General features: G+C 40.3%; 1 protein-coding gene across 15 annotated transcripts in view; it reads right to left on the reverse strand.

Moving 5' to 3' along the window:
- The window catches only part of LOC123514204 (sodium-independent sulfate anion transporter-like), an 86,201-nt gene that overhangs the window by 14,131 nt on the left and 47,982 nt on the right, over positions 1–24,088 (reverse strand). For 12 of the 15 annotated variants that reach the window (XM_045271875.1, XM_045271876.1, XM_045271874.1 and 9 more), the window contains 9 exons: positions 6,878–6,978; positions 6,430–6,609; positions 5,877–6,072; positions 5,352–5,572; positions 4,795–4,960; positions 4,099–4,292; positions 3,300–3,478; positions 2,733–2,979; positions 1,612–1,785 (listed from right to left, as the gene is read on the reverse strand). In XM_045271875.1, coding sequence (XP_045127810.1) covers positions 1,612–1,785; positions 2,733–2,979; positions 3,300–3,478; positions 4,099–4,292; positions 4,795–4,960; positions 5,352–5,572; positions 5,877–6,072; positions 6,430–6,609; positions 6,878–6,922 — 1,602 coding nt within the window. In that variant the 5' untranslated portion in view covers positions 6,923–6,978. Of the gene's footprint in view, positions 1–1,611; positions 1,786–2,732; positions 2,980–3,299; positions 3,479–4,098; positions 4,293–4,794; positions 4,961–5,351; positions 5,573–5,876; positions 6,073–6,429; positions 6,610–6,877; positions 6,979–10,010; positions 10,453–13,116; positions 13,291–24,088 lie in introns of those variants that run through there. The other 3 variants (XM_045271877.1, XM_045271879.1, XM_045271878.1) reach the window with 3 other exon arrangements.

The raw sequence follows: 24,088 nt of genomic DNA on the forward strand, positions 1-24,088 counted from the left end.
TGGACTAACTGGTTTCCACTGTTACTTATGTAAAAATAAACTAAGTGACTCGCATTACACATCATTCTACTCAATATTTCATGCAGTTTGTTTCATCAGATTCACATTTAACAGTGACAAGAGATACTTGGCTTGACTCTCAACAAAATAAGATACCAGTACAGTAATACCTTGAGATATGAACGCCCCAACATACGATTTTTTTGATATACGACGAAAAATTTCATATAATTTACGCCTCGAAATGCAAAGATATTTCTAAGATACAAATAGCCATTGGTAGGTGGTGCAGCGATCGCTCGGCTACCCATGTCCACCTGAACAATCAGCCCGTGTTGTTTATCGTTGTTCATCCTTTGTGTATGTATGTGTCTGTGCTCCTCGGCAGTGTGTATTTTTTCTTAAGTTTTGTGAAAAGTTTGGCAAAAAACGCACAAAATAGCCTATATTTACATACTGATTACACTTGGAAATTCAATAAACGAGTGAGTACAAATGCTGCTCCCAAGCAACGTTTCCTCTTTGCAATGCAAAAAACCAGAAGTCTCTAGATGCTATGGTTACCAAATTATCACAGGTTGAATGAGGTGGTATCATCGGTGTATGTGGCCTTGCGTTCGATCGGGTTCAGTGGCCTTGGCTAGAGCGATAGGAAATGGGCCCCTTGTATCCTCTCTCTCTCTCTCTCCCTTGTCACCTGTTCTGATATCACTCTCATTCAAAAGTTGTCTTCTTGCAACATAGCGAGAGACCTGAGGTGTAGAAGCAAGGCACGCGGGAAAGGTGGCGGAATCGGACACTGTCCATCATGGGAGTTGGTGACACAGTGACGTATAGCATATGTTTACTCCTGATAAGTGTTGCCAGCTCACAAGCAAGGAAAACGGGAAGAAAATAGCCAAAATAAAGCTGTAAAAAGCCTAAACGTCTATCAACATGCCCTGAGTTTTGCGTGATGAACGTCTATCAACGTGTCTCGAGTTTTGCGGGTTAAGTTATTATTTTGGGCAATATAGTACATTTATATTGTGCATACGATAAACATTGTATTTATCTTATATTAAATCTATATTTAGTTGGTATTTAAAGCATGTTAATTTTTTTGGGGGGGGTAAATTCATATCACTAGAATGAATTAATTCTATTTCCATTAATTTCTATGGGAAAAATTGATTAGAAATACAATTTTTTGATATACAACGATCATCCCGGAACAAATTAAATTTGTATGTCGAAGTACCACTGTATTACCATTTATCTTTCATTCAAATACACCTATTCCTTTTATATTAGACCAAGTGCTGTCTCTTCTTACATTCCAAACCAATTTAAACAACCTGCCTTGCCATAAAAGAGTATATAAATGTTTTGAAAAATTTCACTTAGATTCTTTCACTACAGGAGTATTGGTTCTATAAGGAGAAACTCACCAGCCTTCTGGATTTTATCCCTTTCAGAAAATACAAAATATATGAAAAATGTATTCTTAATCTACCAAGTCATTATATAAGTCAAAGTTGAGCAATAACAGAGAAATCTGAGTTTGGTTTTGTATTATGACACAAAGGATATTGGAAAAGACAACTCAAACAGCCACTCTCCCTGACTTACCTTTGTAGCTGTGTAATCTACTCCTGTGAAGTGTTTGCAGTCCACCACCACCATCACACTGCTTTCTCCTTGACCCACACCTGCCTTTGTCACTTGGCCTCGTATGTGATCAACAGAAGGGAAGAACAGACCACTCCTTGGCTCCACTAATACATAATGAGGGCCACTTTCGTCCTGGTGAAATAACACATCTTCTTATTTCCTGCATGATTGGGGATCTAAATAAAATTTTCAGGATGACTCACAAATGAACAGAGTTTGTATGGTTTTTAACTGCACCATGATATAATTTGAACAGCTGGACTTGATGCAGTTATCATCAGAATATTTTCACCATCTGTTATGTTCTAAAATAGATGGTGTCCTTTTTAAAGTCTCTCATAGACTCCTGTTTACTGTTGGACTAACTGAGTGGTCCACCCTCCACTACCACACCCAAATAACATATATAATGCACCAAAAACACTCCTTGCCATGTTATCTTCTACTATTTTTATGACCCAATCTGTGTTACAGCATTCTTTACCTTTAAACCACTAAATGTTACATCATAACTAATTGGTAAAAAAAATTCTGCTTGCTATACCTTGTGATAATAATATCTTATGACTATTTAGTCCTTCTTTGTTCCCTAGAGGTACATCTTGACCTATGTGATTATATCCAATTTTATCTAACAATCTGCCAGTGATCAAAATTAAGAATTATATATTAGTCATTTAAGAGACAAAAAACTTACCCATTATCCTTATCAAATATCAGAAAGCATAAAAGATCAAAGAGTTAAGTCAGCTTCAGTCCTATAAAAGTAAAGATTTAGTTTTCCTAAAATGAAGTAGAGATGATGCAAAAAAAAAGTTTCCCATGCAGCATATTACACTAATCAGGAAAGTTATAGATATGTAAGAAAAAATCATAAAGCTACCTTAATTGATGTGTAGCACATGGCTCACTTATGATGGGAGAACTTATATTTGAATGAATGAATCTTTCTGATCTATTAAAAAATCAGTGTTTTTACTATGCATTTTCTTAGCCTACAAATTCTGCAATAGTATACCTTCTGAATCACTTTATCACAGGCTTCTCAATGAACACCAAAGAATAGAACAGTATCTCACCTTCCTGAGCACAGTGGAAATATTGACCTTTGGCCGAGCAATACCATAAAGAAGGATGGCCAGGTTGATGCCAACACCAACAAGAATCCCATATTCAAGCTTCCAGAATAGGCAAGTGAAGAAAGTACCCCAGAGAGGAAGCTGATCCAGTTGCCGTGCCTTCCAGATAGGCCGCACAGTCTCATATTCCACCATAAATATCACAGCACAGATAATCACAGCTGATAGTGTAGCTTTGGGAATGTATCTGCAACAATGATGTGAAATAATGACTTTGTTCACAAAATCAAAGAAAAGTGGCAGACATCTTTTTCTGCCAACATAAAGGCTTTTCTATTGCCAGCATTAAAGTTTCTGGTGTTTCTGCTCTCTGAAATGGTCTGTCTCCTCTGTTGTGTGATAAAAAACTTAATTTACACTTCATAAGCAAGATACCTAACTATCTAATTTTTATGAAGAAATTAAAATTAAGTAACCAAGCTTTTGTGAATGTCACATCATATCAAATTTGAAAACTTTCCTACTATTCACACTACAACTATTTAGCTGAAAACACTCCAGACTTACTTGAAATAAGGAGTCAAGAAGGCTAGTGCCAACACTACCAGCAAACCTGTCACTATTCCTCCAGCTGGTGTTTTGACACCACTGGTGGAATTGACAGCAGTCCGAGAGAAAGAGCCAGTCACCGGAATGGATTGCACAAATGCCCCAAGAATATTACACATGCCAAGTGCATACATTTCCTGCAAAGGAAGAAGCAAAGTATCATACATTTACCTGGAAATTACTCATCATGAATAATGAGAGGTGATAGAGGGAGAGAAAAATGAAGATGTTATATAATTGTACAGCACATTCTTGTTTTGGTCTGTCTTTCACTGTTAATAAGTAAGTATTTTCATAATTTTCTGGCAACCTTCATACATGCCTTACTTCCTTCACTGAAGCATTCCACATCTCAAAGTAGCTACCTACTTACCTAATACATCATAAGTATCTTCCACATTATATACTCTCTTCAGGTCCACAAATGCTACATACAAATCTGTTTAATTTCCAAAGCATTTTCACATTTCTTTATATTAAAGCACTTTATCCACACAGACATACTCTCATCTTTCATTCAGCACTCAGTCTTCTGGATAACTCCTGAAAAGAGAGCTTTTCTGGTATGAGCAGTAACTTATTCCTGTCTGTATGTTTTGCTTTTAGAATACCCTATGCCAGTCTCCCAACACTGCACTGAATTTTGGGCACAAACTAAATAATCTACCCTAATAAATTGATAAGCTTGCACTTCTCCAATAAGCTTGCAAAAGAAAACTTGTTATCCTGAAGGAAAAAAGCGAGGCAAATATCTTACCTGTGTAGCATCTATGGTCTTGCCTCCAGCAAAGGCACTGGCAATGGCAATGCTTTCCAGGATGGAGATTAAGGGAATGATGATGATCCCTGCCCCAACATTGGACACCATTTCATTAAAGTAAACCTCTGTCCCATTATCCCAGGTGGAGAATGGAGGTGCCTTGAATGCTGGCAAGCCAGCCTCAATATCCCCTGAGAAGGAATAATAGCCATTAAGTTCCAGATATATTGTGCAGTTTGATTCAAAACAGCTTTTTGACAGAAAGGAGCCTTTTTTAAAATATTTATTATTTATTTTTACTACAGTACGATTTCTCACAGTGCAGTCCACCTCCTTTTTAATAAAATAATTTCATGCCCTTTAAAAGGAATGCAATAGCAGCACCTCAGTATTTCAGAGGCCAACAGGAATGCATATCATATCATATATTAACTACAATAATGAGAGAAGATTTGTTAATTAAGCTTACTCCTTAACACTCTATAACTGGGAAATAGTTAGTGTGTTTGCCCTTCATGTACTTGCATGTATCTCTGTAGTAACAATGAATACATATCTTCCAAAGACAATTCCCTACATAATTGTTTTTTCTTAACCTCTGCCAGTGTTATGGAAGTGGTCTGTGTTTCCTGATGAGTGGAAACTCTACAGTTCACAATATTATATGTACATACAGTGTCTCAGACAACTTACCTGTTAGAGTGAAGGTATCTCTATTGACAGCAAAGGCAATGATGCCAGCCACAATGACAACAATGGCATTGCGCCCCACAGAGGTGAGGAATAGAATCTTCTTACCAATTCTCACAGAAGTGCTGTCACCTGGCTGGACCTTGACAATCTTCAGGTCTTTCAGTTTCTGAAGATATGAAATAGTTAAATACAATGAGGCACAGGCAGTCATTGGCTGCACAGCAAGCACACCTCAGTGCTGTGGCCATGGTTCAGCATTGCTCCTGAGTATGGTCATGTTACTAAAACTTACTAACATAAACAGATCGACATCTAGTATGCAGTCTACCAATATATCTCTTCCCTTTAAATCATAACATCTCTCCCATTTTTAAATATATGAACTTTATAGGGATATATATCACAATAATAATTACAGTGCTATAATTATCCTTACTGTTACTGTAGAAAAAGTTAAACGATGTCCAAAATACTACAAAAGTAAGTTTTTACATTAGTAAATACTTATTGGTATCTAGTATTTTGTATACTACAGTAACCTTGAACTCAAACCTTACCCTCATCAAGAGTAAGACAACCATGGAACATATTCCAAGGACCAAATCTTGCCACCTGGTATCTCCAATGTTCTCGAATAGCTTGCTGAAAGCTTCTATTACTGATTCACTCTGGTATGACAGGCCAAACAGTCCCTTAAGCTGAGAGGCAGCAATGGAGATAGCAGCAGCTGAGGTGAAGCCTGCTATGACTGGCTTGGATATGAAAGTGATGAGGAATCCTGTAATATCAAAAAAAGAGTTATTCATATTACTAGTCAGGTTTATGTAATCATATTCTGTGGTAACTCTACATTCACTCATTGATGGAATACACTGGTTAAAAAAAAGGGAGGATTATGCCTGACATTCTTAGCAATAGTATGTGTAGTTTAATTAAATCATCAAAAAGAAAAGAATGAGATCTTGGAGAGACTGTAATACAAACTGAATGACATCCATAATAGGCCCTTTAACTACACAAAACAAAAAATATTGACGATGGGACCAAAGAATGTGGAAACAGAAAAGAAAAGTGTCCTGTACCTAGATTACAAAGACCAGCAGCAAAGATGATGAGACCACTTAGGAAGCACAGAAGGATAGCATAGTCTGGGTTCTTCTCAACAGAGTACTCATGGGTCATGATGGACATGATGGCAGTAGGTCCAATGGTGATGTCCTTGCAGCTACCCAGGAACATGTACACGAAACAGCCCATGAAGGCAGAGTACAGCCCATACTGCCGGGGGAACAATACAGCTAGACACACAAGGTAAAAGTAATGTTATTTGTTTTTGTAGAAAAATTCATGTGACAATATGTAAATAATATGATGAGACAAGATCAGAATGAAAAGATAAATAATGTGATTTATTTCATAATCTTCATTTCTATTATTCTACTACTAGCATTTCAATTGTATAATTGCATTTATTTTTTTAACTTCTTGTTACTTCATTGTAATTTTCAAATATTGTGTAAGTTTTTATAACTTGCAATTCTTTCTAATAATCAACACAAAAGACCACAAACAATTTTCATGAAAATTTTTAACATGACATAAGCGGAAGCAAGTCAAGGCTCGTGTTGCACCCACGTTAGGTGAAAGGCCAGCCACCAGGGCATAGGCAATACCCTGCGGGATGACTGTCAGGCCCACCGTCAGGCCGGCCACCATGTCCCCCTCCAGAGACTCCAGGTTGTACTTGGGTAGCCATTGGGTGATGGGCAATCGCTGGTGCAGTGTCTTTTTGCTGAAGAATTTTCTGGCTCTCGCCTGTGAGCATAAATCTTAATTTCAGAAACAAGAACCAGAGTATATAATCTCACTGAAATTTACTTAAGAAATACAATAAAATCTGCAAAATCTTTGACTTATAGTTATCAAATAAAACCAGAAAAGTAACAGATACGTGAAGTGTAGGTCAACTAAGGAAAAAAAAAGTATATTAATATAGATTTGGAAACAGGTGAGTGTAGTTTATGTCCTGTATATTACACCTACACAAATACAACCAGATAAATAAAGACACCTGCAACTCTACCTGAACAAGGTCTGAAATAGATCTGGTGTTGGAGCTTTGATTCATGGTGAGCTTGCCACTCTTCCCCTCCTCCGCCTTACCCAGGGATGCTGACTTCTTTTCTGTGGACAAAATTGTAACAACCATTAGATTAGTGGCTAAGGAAAACCAACTGATGTAGATATAGTGTTCAACTCATCCTGAAATGCATGTTTGAGAACAAACTGATGTAAAGATAGTGTTCAATTTAACCTGAAATTTACATAGGAGAAAAGCCATGTGAAGCAGAAAAATTATTCAACTTCTTGAAATTAAAAAGAATATCAAAATATCTTAAAATTAACTGGCTCCTTTCATGGTTATCCTATTCCTAACATTATTTCATGTTGGAAGCTGGATTCCAGTGACTAATTTTTCTATCCATTTTACTGCCTTTAGCTGATCCTAATACAGTACACTAAATATTTGCATGCATGTATAAGGAATGTCTGTCATTAAAACATATATAGTCTGGTTTCACTGAAAGTTTGATTGCACAAGTTCTTTCAATGTTTATTAGTTGAATTTAGGTCATAAAAACTTGAGTGTGTGTGTGTGTGTGTGTGTGTGTGTGTGTGTGTGTGTAATTCACCTCGGTCGTCTGCTGGTCACCCAGCCAGTCTTCCCCATTACGGAGCGAGCTCAGAGCTCATAGACCGATCTTCGGGTAGGACTGAGACCACATCAACACACAACACACACCGGGAAACCGAGGCCACAACCCCTCGAGTTACATCCCGTACCTATTTACTGCTAGGTGAACAGGGACCACACATTAAGAGGCTTGCCCATTTGCCTCGCCGCTTACCGGGACTCGAACCCGGCCCTCTCGATTGTGAGTCGAGCGTGCTAACTAACCACTACACTACGCGGTGTGTGTGTGTGTGTTTACCTAGTTGTATATTACAGGGTTTGAGCGAGGCTCATAGTGACCTGTCTCCATATCTATATTCATCCAACTTTTCGTTAAATTTGTGCACACTTTCTGCTGCTACAATCTCTTCACTCAGTCCATTCCAAATACTCAAACCAAACTTTTTAATGTTTCTCAGACATTGACTTTCTGATGTGTGTGTGTGTGTGTGTGTGTGTGTGTGTGTGTGTGTGTGTGTGTGTAGCACCACGTGTTATAGCCATTCGTGTACTACCAACAATAGTGCTTTTATCTGCCAGGACCGTCATGACCGTTGACTGGCGTGTTGGCGGTGTGAACGCCATCTCTTATCACTCCACACTATGACCCTTAGTCTTCATAACAAAGGTACTAAAATTAATCTGCAGTTGCACATGTGTTTATAATCTATGGTAATATATATATATATATATATATATATATATATATATATATATATATATATATATATATATATATACTCTCACATGACTAACAGTATACATTATGAAATTTGTAAAGTGCCTCGTAATGTTCTACAAACACCTTCTGAAGCAATAAAATTTGGTCAGCGAAGCGAAAACAAAATATTACACACATGACTCCGATAAAGAAAAAAAAAAGGCATTAATTCTGGACTGATTACTACAGAGAAAATTAGGCTATCTGTGTTTAGTCCAAAGTCCACACATATATGGGATACATTCCATTCTACCCTAGCGCTGGTCTTGGTCTAAGCCCTAGAGTCTACTCTAGACTGGCTCAAAACCAGGACGTGGGAGGGATAGCCAGATGCCACGTGGTTGGCACACAAACACATTTCTCATTATCAAAACGTTTCACCGCTTTATCTCGCTGCTTATCACAGGCTATGGAGGTTATGGGCGTTTTCAAGGGTGTTTATATAGGTCTCGCAATAGCTTCACAAAGATTCTGCATACCTATAGGTAAAAGAACCAATGAGAATCCGACTAATTATCTCCATGACCTTTAGAAAGCATAACCTTAAAGGAACAAATAGTTTAAGGATACGACACACACACACACACCGCCTAACATCTACTGCCAGTCCCATAGCACACCTGTAGTAGACTAATTGCTACAGTAGTAGGATCAGTGTACTCCTCTTGTAGGTACATAACTAGGCATGTCTTATATAGGGAACGCCACTTGTAGAACTGGTGGCTTCTTGTAACTTCTCATGTCGATATTCATGGCACCACTGCATTACGCTCATACAGCCTTTGGGTTGTGAGAAAACACCATTTCATTCTGTCTTCGTTCGGGAAGAAACCAAGCCTTCCTTACTTTCTCCGCTGACAAACTTGCAAAGATCAGACTCAAAATAATCCAAGGGTCAAGAACTAGTAAGACTTTCACACGCATACCTACAAACTATGCACACCAAAAACCAAGTGAAGGAAATACCAACAAGAATCTGTGAATTTTTACAGGATGTAACCTATATATACTGAAAAGCTCAATGAAGCGATGAGAAAACAAAAATATACGCTAAAGAACTATAGAATATAAAATAAAGTAAAAACACATCAGTCCTGTATTAGTGAAGAGGATTCCTGCTGGTCGTTAACTAAGAGAGGGCAGTTCGCGAGGTAGATGATGAGTCTGTGTGACAATCAAGCTACAAGACTTCCCATAATCCAGATGACAGTCACCCTGGTCTGCGAAACCAAGGATGAAGACGCAGTATATACCCGTGCTTTTAAACGCTCTGAATTTTCACCAAGATTATTCAAAGGCAAAAAGGATCATCTGCCTGGTTATCATGGGTATTTTTCCTATTAATGGTCCAGAATCCTTTATTTGTTCATCTATCACTAAAAGGAAGATGATGATGATGGAGGAGGAGGAGGAGGAGGAGGAGGAGGAGGAGGAGGAGGAGGAGGAGGAGGAGGAGGAGAAATGGAAAGAACAGAAAAGAAAAGGAAAAAAGAACAGAAAAAATAGAGGAGGAGGAGGAGGAGAAAATAATTTTGCAAACCATTTTGAAACCGCCCCTTAAAAAACGTTCACTATAGCCAGTTAAAACATTTTCTAAACCCCTAAAAAGTCACTGTAACACGTTCAGTCAAGTCATACCGCCGAAACGTTGACGAAACCACACACACACACACACACACACACACACACACACACACACACACACACACACACACACACACACACACACACACATATCAGAGGAGTTTCAAATTCACGTACTTAATTCTGAGGAATTTAAAATCCCCACTTTACTGTCTGGGAGGAAATCGAAGACGAGGAACAGAAATCGGAGAAAAAGGCACGAGGCACGATACGGCGAGGGAGGAGAAACAGCCACAGGAACACTACCAATGCTACTGAGAAAGAGAAGCAAGATAGAAAGGACAGACCGGTACAGTAATCACCAATCCCGACACATAGACATCATTCTTACGTCACTCTCAATGCTTATCACTCCTATCACTCCTGAATAATAAATGTGGCGCCCATCTCGGACTCCTATCTCCAGTTTCAACGCCAGAATCAACCACCTGCTTACCGCAACGCCATTATCAAGCTGCAATGGGAGTGTCGTGTTGTCTTTACGTGTACTGCGGGTTGTTGGCCTTGCATTCACCGCGAGGACCTACAGCACCACCCCCACCACTGCATGTAAACAGTCCCGCGTACAGATGAATGAAGATATTAATAGTCAGGGATGTTTGGTGGTCACTTTTTTTTTTTTTTTTTTTTCGTCCATCTGTGTGTGTGTGTGTGTGTGTGTGTGTTTTTGTGTGTGTGTCCATCTGTGTGTGTGTTTTTTTTTTTTTTTTTTTGTCCATCTGTGTTTTTTTTTTTTTTTTCTGTACAAGCAAGTGATAAAATATGTTGTTTGCTGTCTCTTTCCTTGCTTATATGTTTTACTGTGCCGGTTTTATTTTATTTATTTATTATTTATTATTATTTTTTTTTCAATATAAGCACGTGAGGTAAAATACTCTTACACTATTTGCTTTCTTTCTCTCTCTATCTCACTCTTGTTTATTGTTTTTGCTTTTTTAACTATGTGTACAGATATCCATTTTTCATTAAGTGTTCCCTCCCCTTGTTCCTTCCTACTCTCTTTCCTCCTCTGGCTACGTACGATCTCTCATTTTCCATTACGTTTCCTCTTCCTTATTCTAGTGTTCTTTCCACCTCGCACGTACGTCTTTTTCCTTCACTATTCTCTTTTTTGGTTTCTTTGGTAATAAGTTTGTTATCTATATTTCTATCAAGAAATTTTTGCCTCCTTAATTTATCAAAGTGTTACTGGGCTGGGAAAGAGCGAAGAAAAGATAAAGAAAACATGGTATTCAATGCACCCGACAGAGTGGCGGTAGAGGAGGAGGAGGAGGAGGAGGAGGAGGAGGAGGAGGAGGAGGAGGAGGAGGAGGAGGAGGAGGAGGAGTGAGTTGAAGCATTATTTTGATTGACTGATGTCTATTAACTGGGAGGAGGAGTGAGTTGAAGCATTTGATTGACTGATGTCTATTAACTGAGAGGAGGAGTGAGTTCAAGCATTTGATTGAATGATGTCTATTAACTGAAGATATGAATTTCTAAACAATGGCAAAAGTTACAATTAATCTAATAAACCATGAGAGAGAGAGAGAGAGAGAGAGAGAGAGAGAGAGAGAGAGAGAGAGAGAGAGAGAGAGAGAGAGAGAGAGAGAGAGATTGTTAATTCTTGATAATTAATCTAATCACACAGAGGTGTGTGTGTGTGTGTGTGTGTGTGTGTGTGTGTGTGTGTGTGTGTGTGTGTGTGTGTGTGTGTGTGTGTGTGTGTGTGTGTGTGTGTGTGTGTGTGTGTTCACTTAAATAGATCATTGTTATTACTGATCTTTATCATTATTATTTCAATATTATCCTTATCATCATCATACTTATCAATAACCTGTCTACAAAAGCAACAACAACAACAACAACAACAACAACAACAACAACTACTACTACTACAACTACTACTATACTACTACTACGTTTGGGCTTCATCACTCAATCCCACTCGTGCTAACCATTCTTTATACACACCTGGCGATCTCCCTTATAATTACCTGAACACCTGCAAGTCTTATTCGTTATCCCCCATCTCTCTCTCTCTCTCTCTCTCTCTCTGTGTGTGTGTGTGTGTGTGTGTGTGTGTGTGTGTGAGGTTATATCCTTTCCTATCAGTCAGGTTGAGTGATTGATAGGTAAATGATAGTCAGAAAATTAATAAATTAGTGAGTTAGACTAGTGAGTTACTAATTTAACTAATAAGTCAGTCAATAATTTAGTTAGTTATTTACTTAGTTTGGTACTTTTAGTGAGGAGGTCAGTGTACCAATCAGTCAGGCATTCAATCAATCAAACAATCAGTTAATATAGTTAATCGGTTAGTCACTCAGTCATTCACCTCAGTCTGCCAGTAAATCAGTCCTCCAAGTACTCACTCATTCACACAAGTAAAACAATAAACACAACCAATAAGTAAACCAAAAATAATCAGGCAGTACAAAACAATAATTAAATAAATGCATGAACATAAACACAACGAATGAATTAACTAATAAACAAATGGAAAAAAATGAAAAACATGAACTGCGTGTGTCGCTTCTTCGCTTCTCCTTATAAAAAAAATACTGAATAAACAGATTGGTGTGTACTTACGCATATTATCTCTAGTTTTGAAGTATACGTATATATAAGTCATACCTGAATCACCACCACACCTGTATGTAATCAGGGTGTGAGCTTATTACAACTTCATAAATAAAGACGGTTTATAAATCATATATATGAAATCAATTACGCATATGTATGTATTCATAACTTAGGTAATCTTCAAATCATGTACTATTTGCTATTCTTTATAGTAGCAATCCTTTTTTGCTGTCCCTGTTGCTATTCGATATTCAGAGTAGCTGGGAAGAGGAGGAGGAGGAGATAGAACCAAAAACAACAACGATAACAATAACGATGCCGACGACAATAACGACAAAATGAAAAAAAAAAAAAAAAAAAAAACTGTAGGGGACCCATCAGTAATCGAGCAGTTAAATAAATGATGTAAGGCAGTTTTCTTCAGTCAACGGATCTACAATTACTTTCCTGTCCTCTCCACTAAAGAGCGACAGCGAGAGTGGCGCCGCTGACTGCCTCTCCACCACCGCCGAGCCTTTCCATCCATTGTTATCCTAATCAATCACGACTCGGCGCGGTGACTTAAATTCACACAAAACACGAAGAAATCACAACTTTCAGACCACACACACACACACACACACACACACACACACACACACCATCACCAAGAACTAACTTTTATGGAAAGATGCAGAGAGGCAGAGTTTTCAGAGCTTTCCTACCGTGCCGTGAGTTGCTTCTGAAGGTGCTGGTGGTGCAGAGGGAAGCGTGCACAGCCTCTAGGAGTCAATAATAAACTGGCCACCTGCTGCGCGGCTTTTATCTACCCAACGTGAGGACATCGTGATAATGTTTTTCATGATATCAGGTACCTGGATTGGTTAAAGGCTCGCGCTGACTGACCCCGCGCCCCGCCCTCCATTCCTCCACACACACACACACACACACACACACACACACACACACACACACACACACACACATACCCAAGTCACCATCCCACCACAGCTGTTCATTAAAGCCCCGTCCTCACCGTCCTCGTAAGCCATCGTAAGCCCATTATTGAAGGCTGGGAGACATGTGGCAAAATGGTGCTAATAAAAACTCTCGGGAGGCTATACAAGGAGCTCAAATATGTTGGATTATTATTACTATTATTTTACTTCATTTCACTTATTTATTCTTTTTTTGCTAGGGATTATATGTGTACTTCACGAAATACTGGCAGTGACATTTCTTGAGTTTCATGTTATTTTCTTTCTCTTCCTTTCCTACTCCAGACTATCCCAGTTCCTCCTTTCTTTACTCAGTCCCTCAACATGCAATATATATATATATATATATATATATATATATATATATATATATATATATATATATATATATATATATATATATATATATATATATTCTCCACGCCTGTGAGCTTCATTGCTAATATATCGCTTGAGAATTAGATAGATCATTGTTAATATATCGCTTGAGAATTAGATAGAATGATGTGAGAGATGAATAATTGGGAGAAGAACGGGGAAGGTTAGGGATCATGAGGACAAATGATGGTGAAATAACTCAACACTAAAATGGACGGGAGGGACGTGGGGAGGAGAGAAGCAGCTACAGGTATAAGGGGAAGGGAATGAGAGAAGAAAAGAGAGAAGTGAGAAAGGAGATGAACAACAGAAAAGAATAAAAAAAAAAAAAAGAAAGAGAAAACTATAACTTGGCAAACAAACTCAACGAACTGAAGTCTAACACTGTAACTTCTTGATGATACAATTAAATTAAATAAAAGTTCAGGAAAAAAAAAATTGAAATGCTACTCCCTAAAAGAAAACAAGAGGCCATTACATATTCTGGGTTGCCTAATTCTTGACAACATATATATATTAGAGGCAATACTGGTGAGAGAAGAACACAGTCCCTCACAAAACACCTTTATTTAATATTCACTTTGCCTCTATTCCCACACACGCCTGTCTGCAGTTTGCCTCCACGCTGTCTATACCACCATTCCCCTCAGTCTCTTTCCTTCCTGACCCCCAAACGCTGACCCACAATGCAACATTCATAAGAAGGGAGAGCGTGGAGAGAGTTTCAGCCATGCACGTGTCTATGATGTTCTTTTCCCAGAGTGTCAGATGGCTTATTCATGTCACCAGGTGAAGTACAGGTAAACGTCACACGTTTCTAATTTTAAATCACCTGTCCTAAAATTGTGCTTTCTGTTCCTTCGTGCTTCCTCTCGAATGTCAGGTTAAAGTACATTTTTTCACTTTTTTTCTTCTCTCCTCTTCCTTTTCGTATGTCAAGTAAAGGTACAATTCTTTCAATCGCTATTCTCTCCTTTTCATAAGCTTTTATAACTCTTTCGCTCATTGTTCTCTTTTTTTTTTTTTCGTTGGCCAAGTACAGATTCAATTCTTTCGCTCGTTGTTCTCTCCTCTTTCTTTTCGTATGCCAAGTAAAGGTACAGATCCTTCGCTCGATCATTCACCTCAGTTCCCAGTCACCTGTACTGCAATTGATGCCTTTCTCTCTTTCTCTTAGTAATGACAGCAGGTAAAGTGAAACGGACACTCGACAACTCCTTCGCCTTATCTCAGTTTCAACTCATCTGTGCTGCAGTTTTTTCTTCCTTACTTTTCCTAAACAGTGACAACATATAAAGTGAAAATATACTCCACCACTCCTTTCATTTCTCACTAATTTCATTTTCAAGTCATGTATACTGGAATGTTTTCTTTATTTTCCTAGTGTTCTCAGCAATGACGAAACGTGCAGTGAAACAGGTACTCGGCCACTCCTTACTATTTCTCGTCACTTCCTTAGCTGGAAAAAGAAAGTTCACCTAACCTTGCCAGGGAAATTGAAAGAATATAAACCTCACCACAGACTGACACGTTCCAGTAGAAGGAGCAGGAGGGAAGAGTCTGAGAATAGCAAATTGGTTCTCCGTATGTGCTGACGAAGACTCGAGACACTATAGGAAGCTGAACACTGCAGGGGCACGTCATTACATCGCCTGCTGTTTGCATTAGAGGTTTGGCCTGTAGTGAAATATTTACCGAGGGCTGAAATAACGATGCTTCAAAATTGAGATGTTTTGTCGAGACATTGTATTTGCGTATTTACATGGTTTAACACGTCTAGGCCGGGAACGTTCCCCATGCACGTTCTTCCCACCTGGGCTACCTCTGACAATTCTGCCTTGCCTCATTCATGAAAACGTAATGGCACAACACTTATCAATCCTTCCTCTTCAATATCCAGTAAACTCGAACTTTTTAGGTGATGTGGTGTGTCTCTGAAGTGAAGTGAAGTGACTTTCCGTCCTTTCTCAACCTGTGCTCGACTTTATCTACTTCACTCATCAGTATCTCTAGTCACTAACATGAATGCCTAAAAGTAACCTTATGTAGATACAGTAAAATATTGCGGTTTGCCACTTATAGACACATTATAATCGTCACGGTTGAGAACGAAACAATCTACTAGTGTTTCTCCTTTTTTGCCAATAAAACCACTTTTGAGACCTGAAACAGTAACTTCTAACTCTCTCCTAGTAGCATTTTCAATAAAATGTTGTTTTGGAGCATATTAATTTTGTTCATATGTGGATTGGAAGTGACTGGTCACTTGTCCTTGTCCGAAGATTGAGAGGACGAAAAGTGGCTATTTTCCCCGTGTAGCCATTACTATGGTTCGTAGGACACTGAGGCTCAGGAGACATTGCTGTGAGGGAAGGATGTTCCCTGGCCAAAAGAATATCACCGAAATTTGAAATTCGCCTGCAAAATACACATCAATTAAAGACACCACCAGCCAGCCCTCTGCGTTGCATCAACTAAATGTAGACGCCACGCGCCCTTACCCGTACTTACGGGACTGGTTCTATATACTTTTTTTTAGTTGTTGAAGTAGAGATTTGTTATAAAGAGAGTTACTCATTGTTTCTCATTGTTTATAGTTCAGAGTTTGTTAACTGAACAGCGACTCTCTCTCTCTCTCTCTCTCTCTCTCACATCATTTCCCTTCCCACAGTCTGTCCTCTCCTCCTTTATCTTCTCTTTCTTACTTTTCTCCTTCTCCTATCTCTTTCCCTCGCTCTCCTCCCTTCCCTCCCTCCCTTCCCACACACACACTGCATCACACCGCCGTGCACGACCTTTACACATTTCACAAGGGCAATCTTTTGTGTTTGTTTCATTCTTTTCACCCGTCGTTGGAACAGACCCTCTCGAGATTATCAGGCCATATAATCGTGTGCTGATTGGTGAGACACTGATCGCACACCTCCCTCAAGTATTCCCTCGAGTACCTATCACCCCAACCTCCTTACCTATGTGTACGCAGTGATATTAATTTCTACTGCTACTACTGCTGCTATTACTCCCCATCTCTTCCTCATTACTTTATTTCCTACCAGTGACTCAACTCATGCCGTCCACGTCAGCTTCACTGTACTGCATTCGCTGCTTTATACCAGCCACTCCTATCAATCACAGTCTTCTTGCTCCAGACACGCAAACATCACGAGGCACAGTGAAAATGATGAGTTAATGATGGAGGGCACAATACGCATATCATTCTGTCTGTCTGTCTGTCTGTCTCTCTCTCTCTCTCTCTCTCTTCTCTTCCTTCACCTTGTCCAAACTCTCCTTCAAAATACGATAAATAACCAGCCGTTCGTTTACTTCCTTTTTTTTAGTCACACACACACACACACACACACACACACACACACACACACACACACACACACACACACACACACACACACAAGCACGAAGGTCAGCATGCCAGGTCAAAGAGGGTTCCGATCACTCACACACACACACACACACACACACACACACACACACACACACACACACACACACAAGCACGAAGGTCAGCATGCCAGGTCAAAGAGGGTTCCGATGAGACACACACACACACACACACACACACACACACACACACACACACACACACACACGGCCCGGTAGCTCAGTGGTTAGAGCGCTGGCTTCACAAGCTAGATGACCGGGGTTCGATTCCCCGGCCGGGTGGAGATATTTGGGTGTGTCTGCTTTCACGTATAGCCCCTGTTCACCTAGCAGTGAGTAGGTACGGGATGTAAATCGAGGAGTTGTGACCTTGTTGTCCCGGTGTGTGGTGTGTGCCTGGTCTCAGGCCTATCCGAAGATCGGAAACAATGAGCTCTGAGCTCGTTCCGTAGGGTAACGTCTGGCTGTCTCGTCAGAGACTGCAGCAGATCAAACAGTGAATTACACACATACACGCAAGCACGAAGGTCAGCATGCCAGGTCAAAGAGGGTTCCGATCACTCACACACATACATACATACATACATACATACACACACACACACACACACACACACACACACACACACACAAAAGCAACGCTTCAGCTGATACACTGCAAGGCTTTCACAAGATCAGACCAGCTGCGTTCCCAACTGTGAGGAGTTGAGAAGGTTGGTGATAGTGCCTTCATGATTCCGCCGCCGCTAACTACTACTACTACTACTACTACTACTATTGCTGCTGCTGCTGCTACTATTGCTGCTGCTGCTGCTGCTGCTGCTGCTGCTACTACTAAAGCCATTTTTAAATAATTGTGCATAAATGAATGAATGAGTGGATAGATGGATGAGTGGTTGGGTGGATGAATGTGTAGATGAATGTATGGATGAGTGGGTGAATGGATGCACTGTCTCCAAACTGTTTCCCAAATGTTTACAAGCAATATTCCGATTCAAACAAAACTTTTAACGCCATTTCCGTATTCTGCTGCAACTCACATATCTAAAATGAAACAGGCAATACAAACATCTCATTTCATTATTCCCCTCTTTAGTGGCGCCTGTTAATATTATCCTCTAAACTTGCACCACAGCATTTCACTTCACCTCACAGCAAAGAGTCCAAATTTCATAGGCGCTTTACGTAACTTCGATAGACTGAAATACCAAAGAGATAAGTGTTACATAAAGCATTCTTAAGTGTAGTCGAGTGGTCAGCGTACTCAAGATGACTACTTTCCTGTCGGGTGTCTGAAGATCATTTACTGGCTGACAACGACTCGATATTGGATCAAAAGTGTGAAGGAGTGCTGGGAACTGTGTAGCTTCTGGCGTCACTTGCACGTCCGTAAGATCATAAACAAGTAAGGGAAGGTGCATTAACCCCTTCAATACTGGAACACCTTTTTACCTTGAAATTTGTGTGCGATTAGAACATTTTATTGGCATTATGAAGGGTCTATGGAGGTCAAAAGATTAATGGCCAGTCTTCATTACTTAAGTTTCTGAAGCTGTAAATAATCACCAAGTTTAACCAGAATGAATATGGAAATGCGTCATGGTACTGAAGGGGTTAAATCATCAAGCATACACGGCACGTGGCCGTCCTCCAAGCGTCACAATATGAAAACTATAGTGTGAACATCCAAGCCTGACCATCAAGCTTGCGTCCATGTCTGACCATCCAAATAAACACAGGAACACAAGGACATAAGGAAAGCTGTTAACAAGTCAGTACCAGTCCTTGTAGGCTGACTATCAAAGGATATCTACAACTTGAACTTCCATCTAAGCCAGCAAGAAGGGAAAAAAATGGAAGTGTTAAAATTCAAAGAAGAATAAGACTAAAACTATTGTACTACTACTACTACTACTACTATTACTACTACTACTACTAAACTACTACTACTATAAGTAATATTGCTGCTGCTGCTGCTGCTACGAGGGCCAGCGGAAGGTCATCCCAGCGTCTTTGGCTGGCGTGCATCCCTTCCGATAAGAGGGAGGAGTGTAAACAAAGAGACGCCGAGGTGTAACGTGGGAACAGTCTCCTGGTGCACCATGGCGCGAGGCCGGAGCAAGGACGTTGTAGAGGAGAACCTAGCGCGCTGCCTCGACATTTTTTTCTTAATTATTATTTTTTCAAGGTATGTGCTATCTTTTATCTTGCATCCCATCATATTTTAGCCCCTAACCCCTTCAGTACCATGACGCGTTTCCATATTCTTTCTGGTGATTTTATAGATAGATAGATAGATAGATAGTTTACTGACCACATCTTTAGAAACTCATGTCGGGGATTCAAATAGTGAAGGCTCTGGCCATAAAATTCTGACCTCCATAGACCCTTCCTAATGTCAATAAAATGGTTTAATCGTACACAAATTTCAAGGTAAAAATGTCTAATAGTATTGAAGAGGTTAAGGTACACACACACACACACACACACACACACACACACACACACACACACACACACACACACACACACCACCGCGTAATGTAGTGGTTAGCACGCTCGGTTCACAACCGAGTGTGTCCGGGTTCGAGCCCCGGGCGCGGCGAGGCAAACGGGCAAACCTCTTAATGTGTAGTCCCTGTAGGTACGGGATGTAACTCGAGGGGTTGTGGCCTCGCTTTCCCGGTGTGTGGAGTGTGTTGTGGTCTCAGTCCTACCTATGAGCTCTGAGCTCGCTCCGTTATGGGGAAGACTGGCTGGGTGACCAGCAGACGACCAAGGTGAATTACACACACACACACACACACACACACACACACACACACACACACACACACACACACACACACATACATTTCAATTCGCTACCATTATTCGTACAGTACAAGACAAAAGTAAGTATATAAATGAACGAAATAGATAAATCGGTGTAGAAAACATTACATTTTTCCAAAAAACAAGACCAGGTTCTTGATTAGTTACTGTGACCCTTGACGTGTATATATAAGCTCATGATTCCCACGTGGTTTATTTCAAGTCACATTCATCAAGCGAGTTTTTAAAGACTGAGTATTGTTTATTGTTCAACCAGAAACGTAACAACAAACACTTCAATCACGCTCTTTACCTACACGTGCTCTCTCTCTCTCTCTCTCTTAATCCTTCCCTCCACCCTAAGTTACACTCACAGATTACATTCTTTCCAATAATGTGGTATCACCGGATCTCTCTAGGTATTCCCTCTAATCACGGCACCATCACCATCACCATCACCACCACCACCACCACCACCACCACCACTTGTGTACGGTAATGCTACGCTAATGTACGATGATTGGACGATTGATGCGAAGGATACTTTTTCTAACATTTTTTTCTAGCTTCGTTGGTTAATATCTTTTCTTTTTTACGTTATACATGTTTTCCGTTTATTCATGACATTTTAGTGAGAGAGAGAGAGAGAGAGAGAGAGAGAGAGAGAGAGAGAGAGAGAGAGAGAGAGAGAGAGAGAGAGAGAGAGAGAGAGAGAGACAAGGACAATGCCCTCCTCTCAGACCAACAGTTTGGGTTCAGACCTGGAAGGTCAACCTCCGACCTAATGATGCTTCTCACCAGGCATTGGCAGGACGCCCTCGACGACGGCAAGGACACTATAGTGGTTGCTTTGGACATAGCAGGAGCTTTTGATAAAGTATGGCACAACGGATTACTAGAAAAGCTTCGTGCTAAAGGCATCCAGGGTGGCTTGCTACGACTCTTGGGAAATTACCTGAGGACAGAAGCCTCAAGGTGGTTGTCAACGAAACATCTGAGTCCCTGCCTGTGGAGGCATCAGTGCCACAGGGTTCAATTCTTGGCCCACTCCTGTGGAATATCTACGTGGATGATCTTCTCCAGCTACTGCCAGGAGTCATGGCCTATGCTGATGACTGCACCCTCTCCTATACCTATCCACGCCAGGACAGTGGGCGGGCTGCTGAGGCCATCAATCAGCAGCTACGAGTGATAAAGGAGTGGGGTGCTCGCTGGCAAGTGACATTCGCGCCGGAGAAGACACAAGCAATGGTTGTCTCTCGGTCCCCAGCCGCCATGGCAGCAATGGCAGGAAAGTTGTCTTTGGCGCTGCTGCTCCCCACTCAAGATGACGTCAAGATACTTGGAGTGGAGGTGGATCGAGGGCTGAGGTTTGACAGGCATGTCAAAACCATTGCCAAGAAAGCCTCTCACAGGATCTCCGCTCTCAGAAGGATCGCCAGTTTCCTCGACAGGAAGGGGAGACTGCTGCTGTACAAGGCACAGGTGCGGCCCCACCTTGAATACGCAGCTCTCTCCTGGATGTCCTGTGCCGCCACACACAGAAGGAGACTGGACAGCATCCAACGCCGCGCCATACGGCTAGTAGATGCTGCACTACCACCTCACCCAGAGCCTGAGCGTCCCCTTGATTCACTGGAACACCGCAGAGACGTGGCGGCGATCGTAGTGTTCCATAAGGCACAGGTGCAAAGAGTGCCACATCTGGCAGGGCTGCGTCATCCTCTAAGAGTCACCGCACGGAGCTGCTCAATGGTGGTGACGCCGTAGAGGTGCCGCGATCCCACGGGTGTCAGCATCAACGCACCTTCGCAGGACGCGTCTCCAGGATGTGGAACTTGTTCGAAGTTGTGAGTGCAAGGAACATTCATACTAGAATCAAAAAAACAAATGACAAATTTAACTTTAAAAGACAAAACATTACAAGCTTGACTATATCGTTGAAAAATACAACACACACACACACACACACACAGGACAAACATAATGCATCATGAAGTCAAACAGCGAGATTCTGAAACACACGTGAGTCACCAAATAAAGCCACTGCCAAGTTGAGGTGTGAAATTCCCCTCCTTGTGCAGCTGTGCAGTGAGCGGACCCGTCAACTGATTCATGGTCGGAGCGCGGAAAACACCAAAAATAACTGGCAATCTCGATCTTTTTACTAATTTTTCTCTCTTTTTCTTTTCTCTCCCTCTCATTAGGAGGGCAGAAAACAAAAAGAACAAAAACTGCAAATGTGATAGCTGGATGTTGTTGCCTCATACTAACCTTTCTATCTCAATGTTTTTACTAACTTTTTTTAATTTTTTCGTTAGGGGCGCCGAAAACATCAACAAGAACTGGAATGATAACTTTTTTTTCGTTAGGAGCGCCGAAAACACCAACAAGAACTGGAATTATTTTTTTTTTCGTTAGGAGCGCCGAAAACACCAACAAGAACTGGAATGATAACTTTTTTTTTTCGTTAGGAGCGCCGAAAACACCAAGAACTGGAATTTTTTTTTTTCGTTAGGAGCGCCGAAAACACCAACAAGAACTGGAACTATTTTTTTTTCGTTAGGAGCGCCGAAAACACCAACAAGAACTGGAACTATTTTTTTTTTTTCGTTAGGAGCGCCGAAAACACCAACAAGAACTGGAATGATAACTTTATTTTCGTTAGGAGCGCCGAAAACACCAACAAGAACTGGAACTATTTTTTTTTTCGTTAGGAGCGCCGAAAACACCAACAAGAACTGGAATGGTAACTTTTTTTCGTTAGGAGCGCCGAAAACACCAACAAGAACTGGAATGATAACTTTTTTTCGTTAGGAGCGCTGAAAACACCAACAAGGGAGAATGCGTGATGATTGGATGTAGTTGCCTCTCACTAGCCTCTCTTTTTATTTATTTATTTTTTTTTTATTCATGTTAAGAGCACCAAAAATACTGACAAGAACTAGGAATGCGATAGTTGGATGTAGTTGCCTGATACTAACTTCTCTATCTCTATCTATGAGTATCTTTCCTTTTTTTTCTACATGCTGAATGGGTTATTTTTATTCATTTATTTATTTATTTATCTATTTATTTATCTATTTTATTTTATTTATTCATTTATTTATTTATTTTTTTTCGGGGGTGTTGGGGAAAGGGGGCAGGACAGGAACACATAATTTTCTTACCTTCTTTTGCCATAAACAATTTATACGTTTTTTTTTTTTTATCTTATCTATTTAACCATTAATACATTTATATATTCACTTTATTTATTTATATTTTGTGACGGAAAGTTAGGTGTGTATAGGACACTACTTCCATACCGTCTGAATCCAGTACTAGTCTTACATAATATGATTCCTACAGTGAACTCATACGCATTTATTGAGTTTCTTAGTTGGTCTCCTCTACCCTAAAAACAGAGTTACCAATTGAAGCTAGTAAAATATTCGTCTTGAAAGTCTTCACGTAGTTTTATTAACTCTGACTTACAATGCACTATAGTGACTATTCTAATAAGTTCAAAGAGGTTACGCGGACTGGAGGGGTTGAGGGACTCCAAACAGACCAACAACAGGAAGAGATCTCTTACGTCTTTCTTTCTTTTCCTTTCCTTTTCTACCCGCGTATTCTATATACTATGCATTCCAGAAGACTACAAAAAAAAAAAAAAAAAAAAAAAAAGACGTGACAGATAGAAGTATTAGTTATCTGATATCGTTTATTATCATTTTTTTTTTTACTGGACCTGCTTTATACAAGGCACGACGTTCTTATTGTTGGTGAGGCAAAGGGTCAACTGTATAACACAAACAAAAATAAATATATAAAAATAAATAAATACAAAAAAAGGCAGCATGGATGTGATGCATGGGGGTGGCAGTGTGATTCTCGTCTATTTTTGACTTTTTTGCCTGACACATTTCATAGCAATCATTCCTTCACGCAGCTGCACGCCACTCACGCCTCCCCGACAGTCTGTGTAAGTTAGCAGGTGGCGAGCGAAGGCGGCGACAGCGGTGGTGGTGGTGGCGCCGGCGGCGGCGGCGGTGATGGTGGCAACGGCGGCGGCAGCGG

This window comes from Portunus trituberculatus, chromosome 37 (assembly GCF_017591435.1).
Source record: "Portunus trituberculatus isolate SZX2019 chromosome 37, ASM1759143v1, whole genome shotgun sequence".
Taxonomy (NCBI): Eukaryota; Metazoa; Arthropoda; class Malacostraca; order Decapoda; family Portunidae; genus Portunus; species Portunus trituberculatus.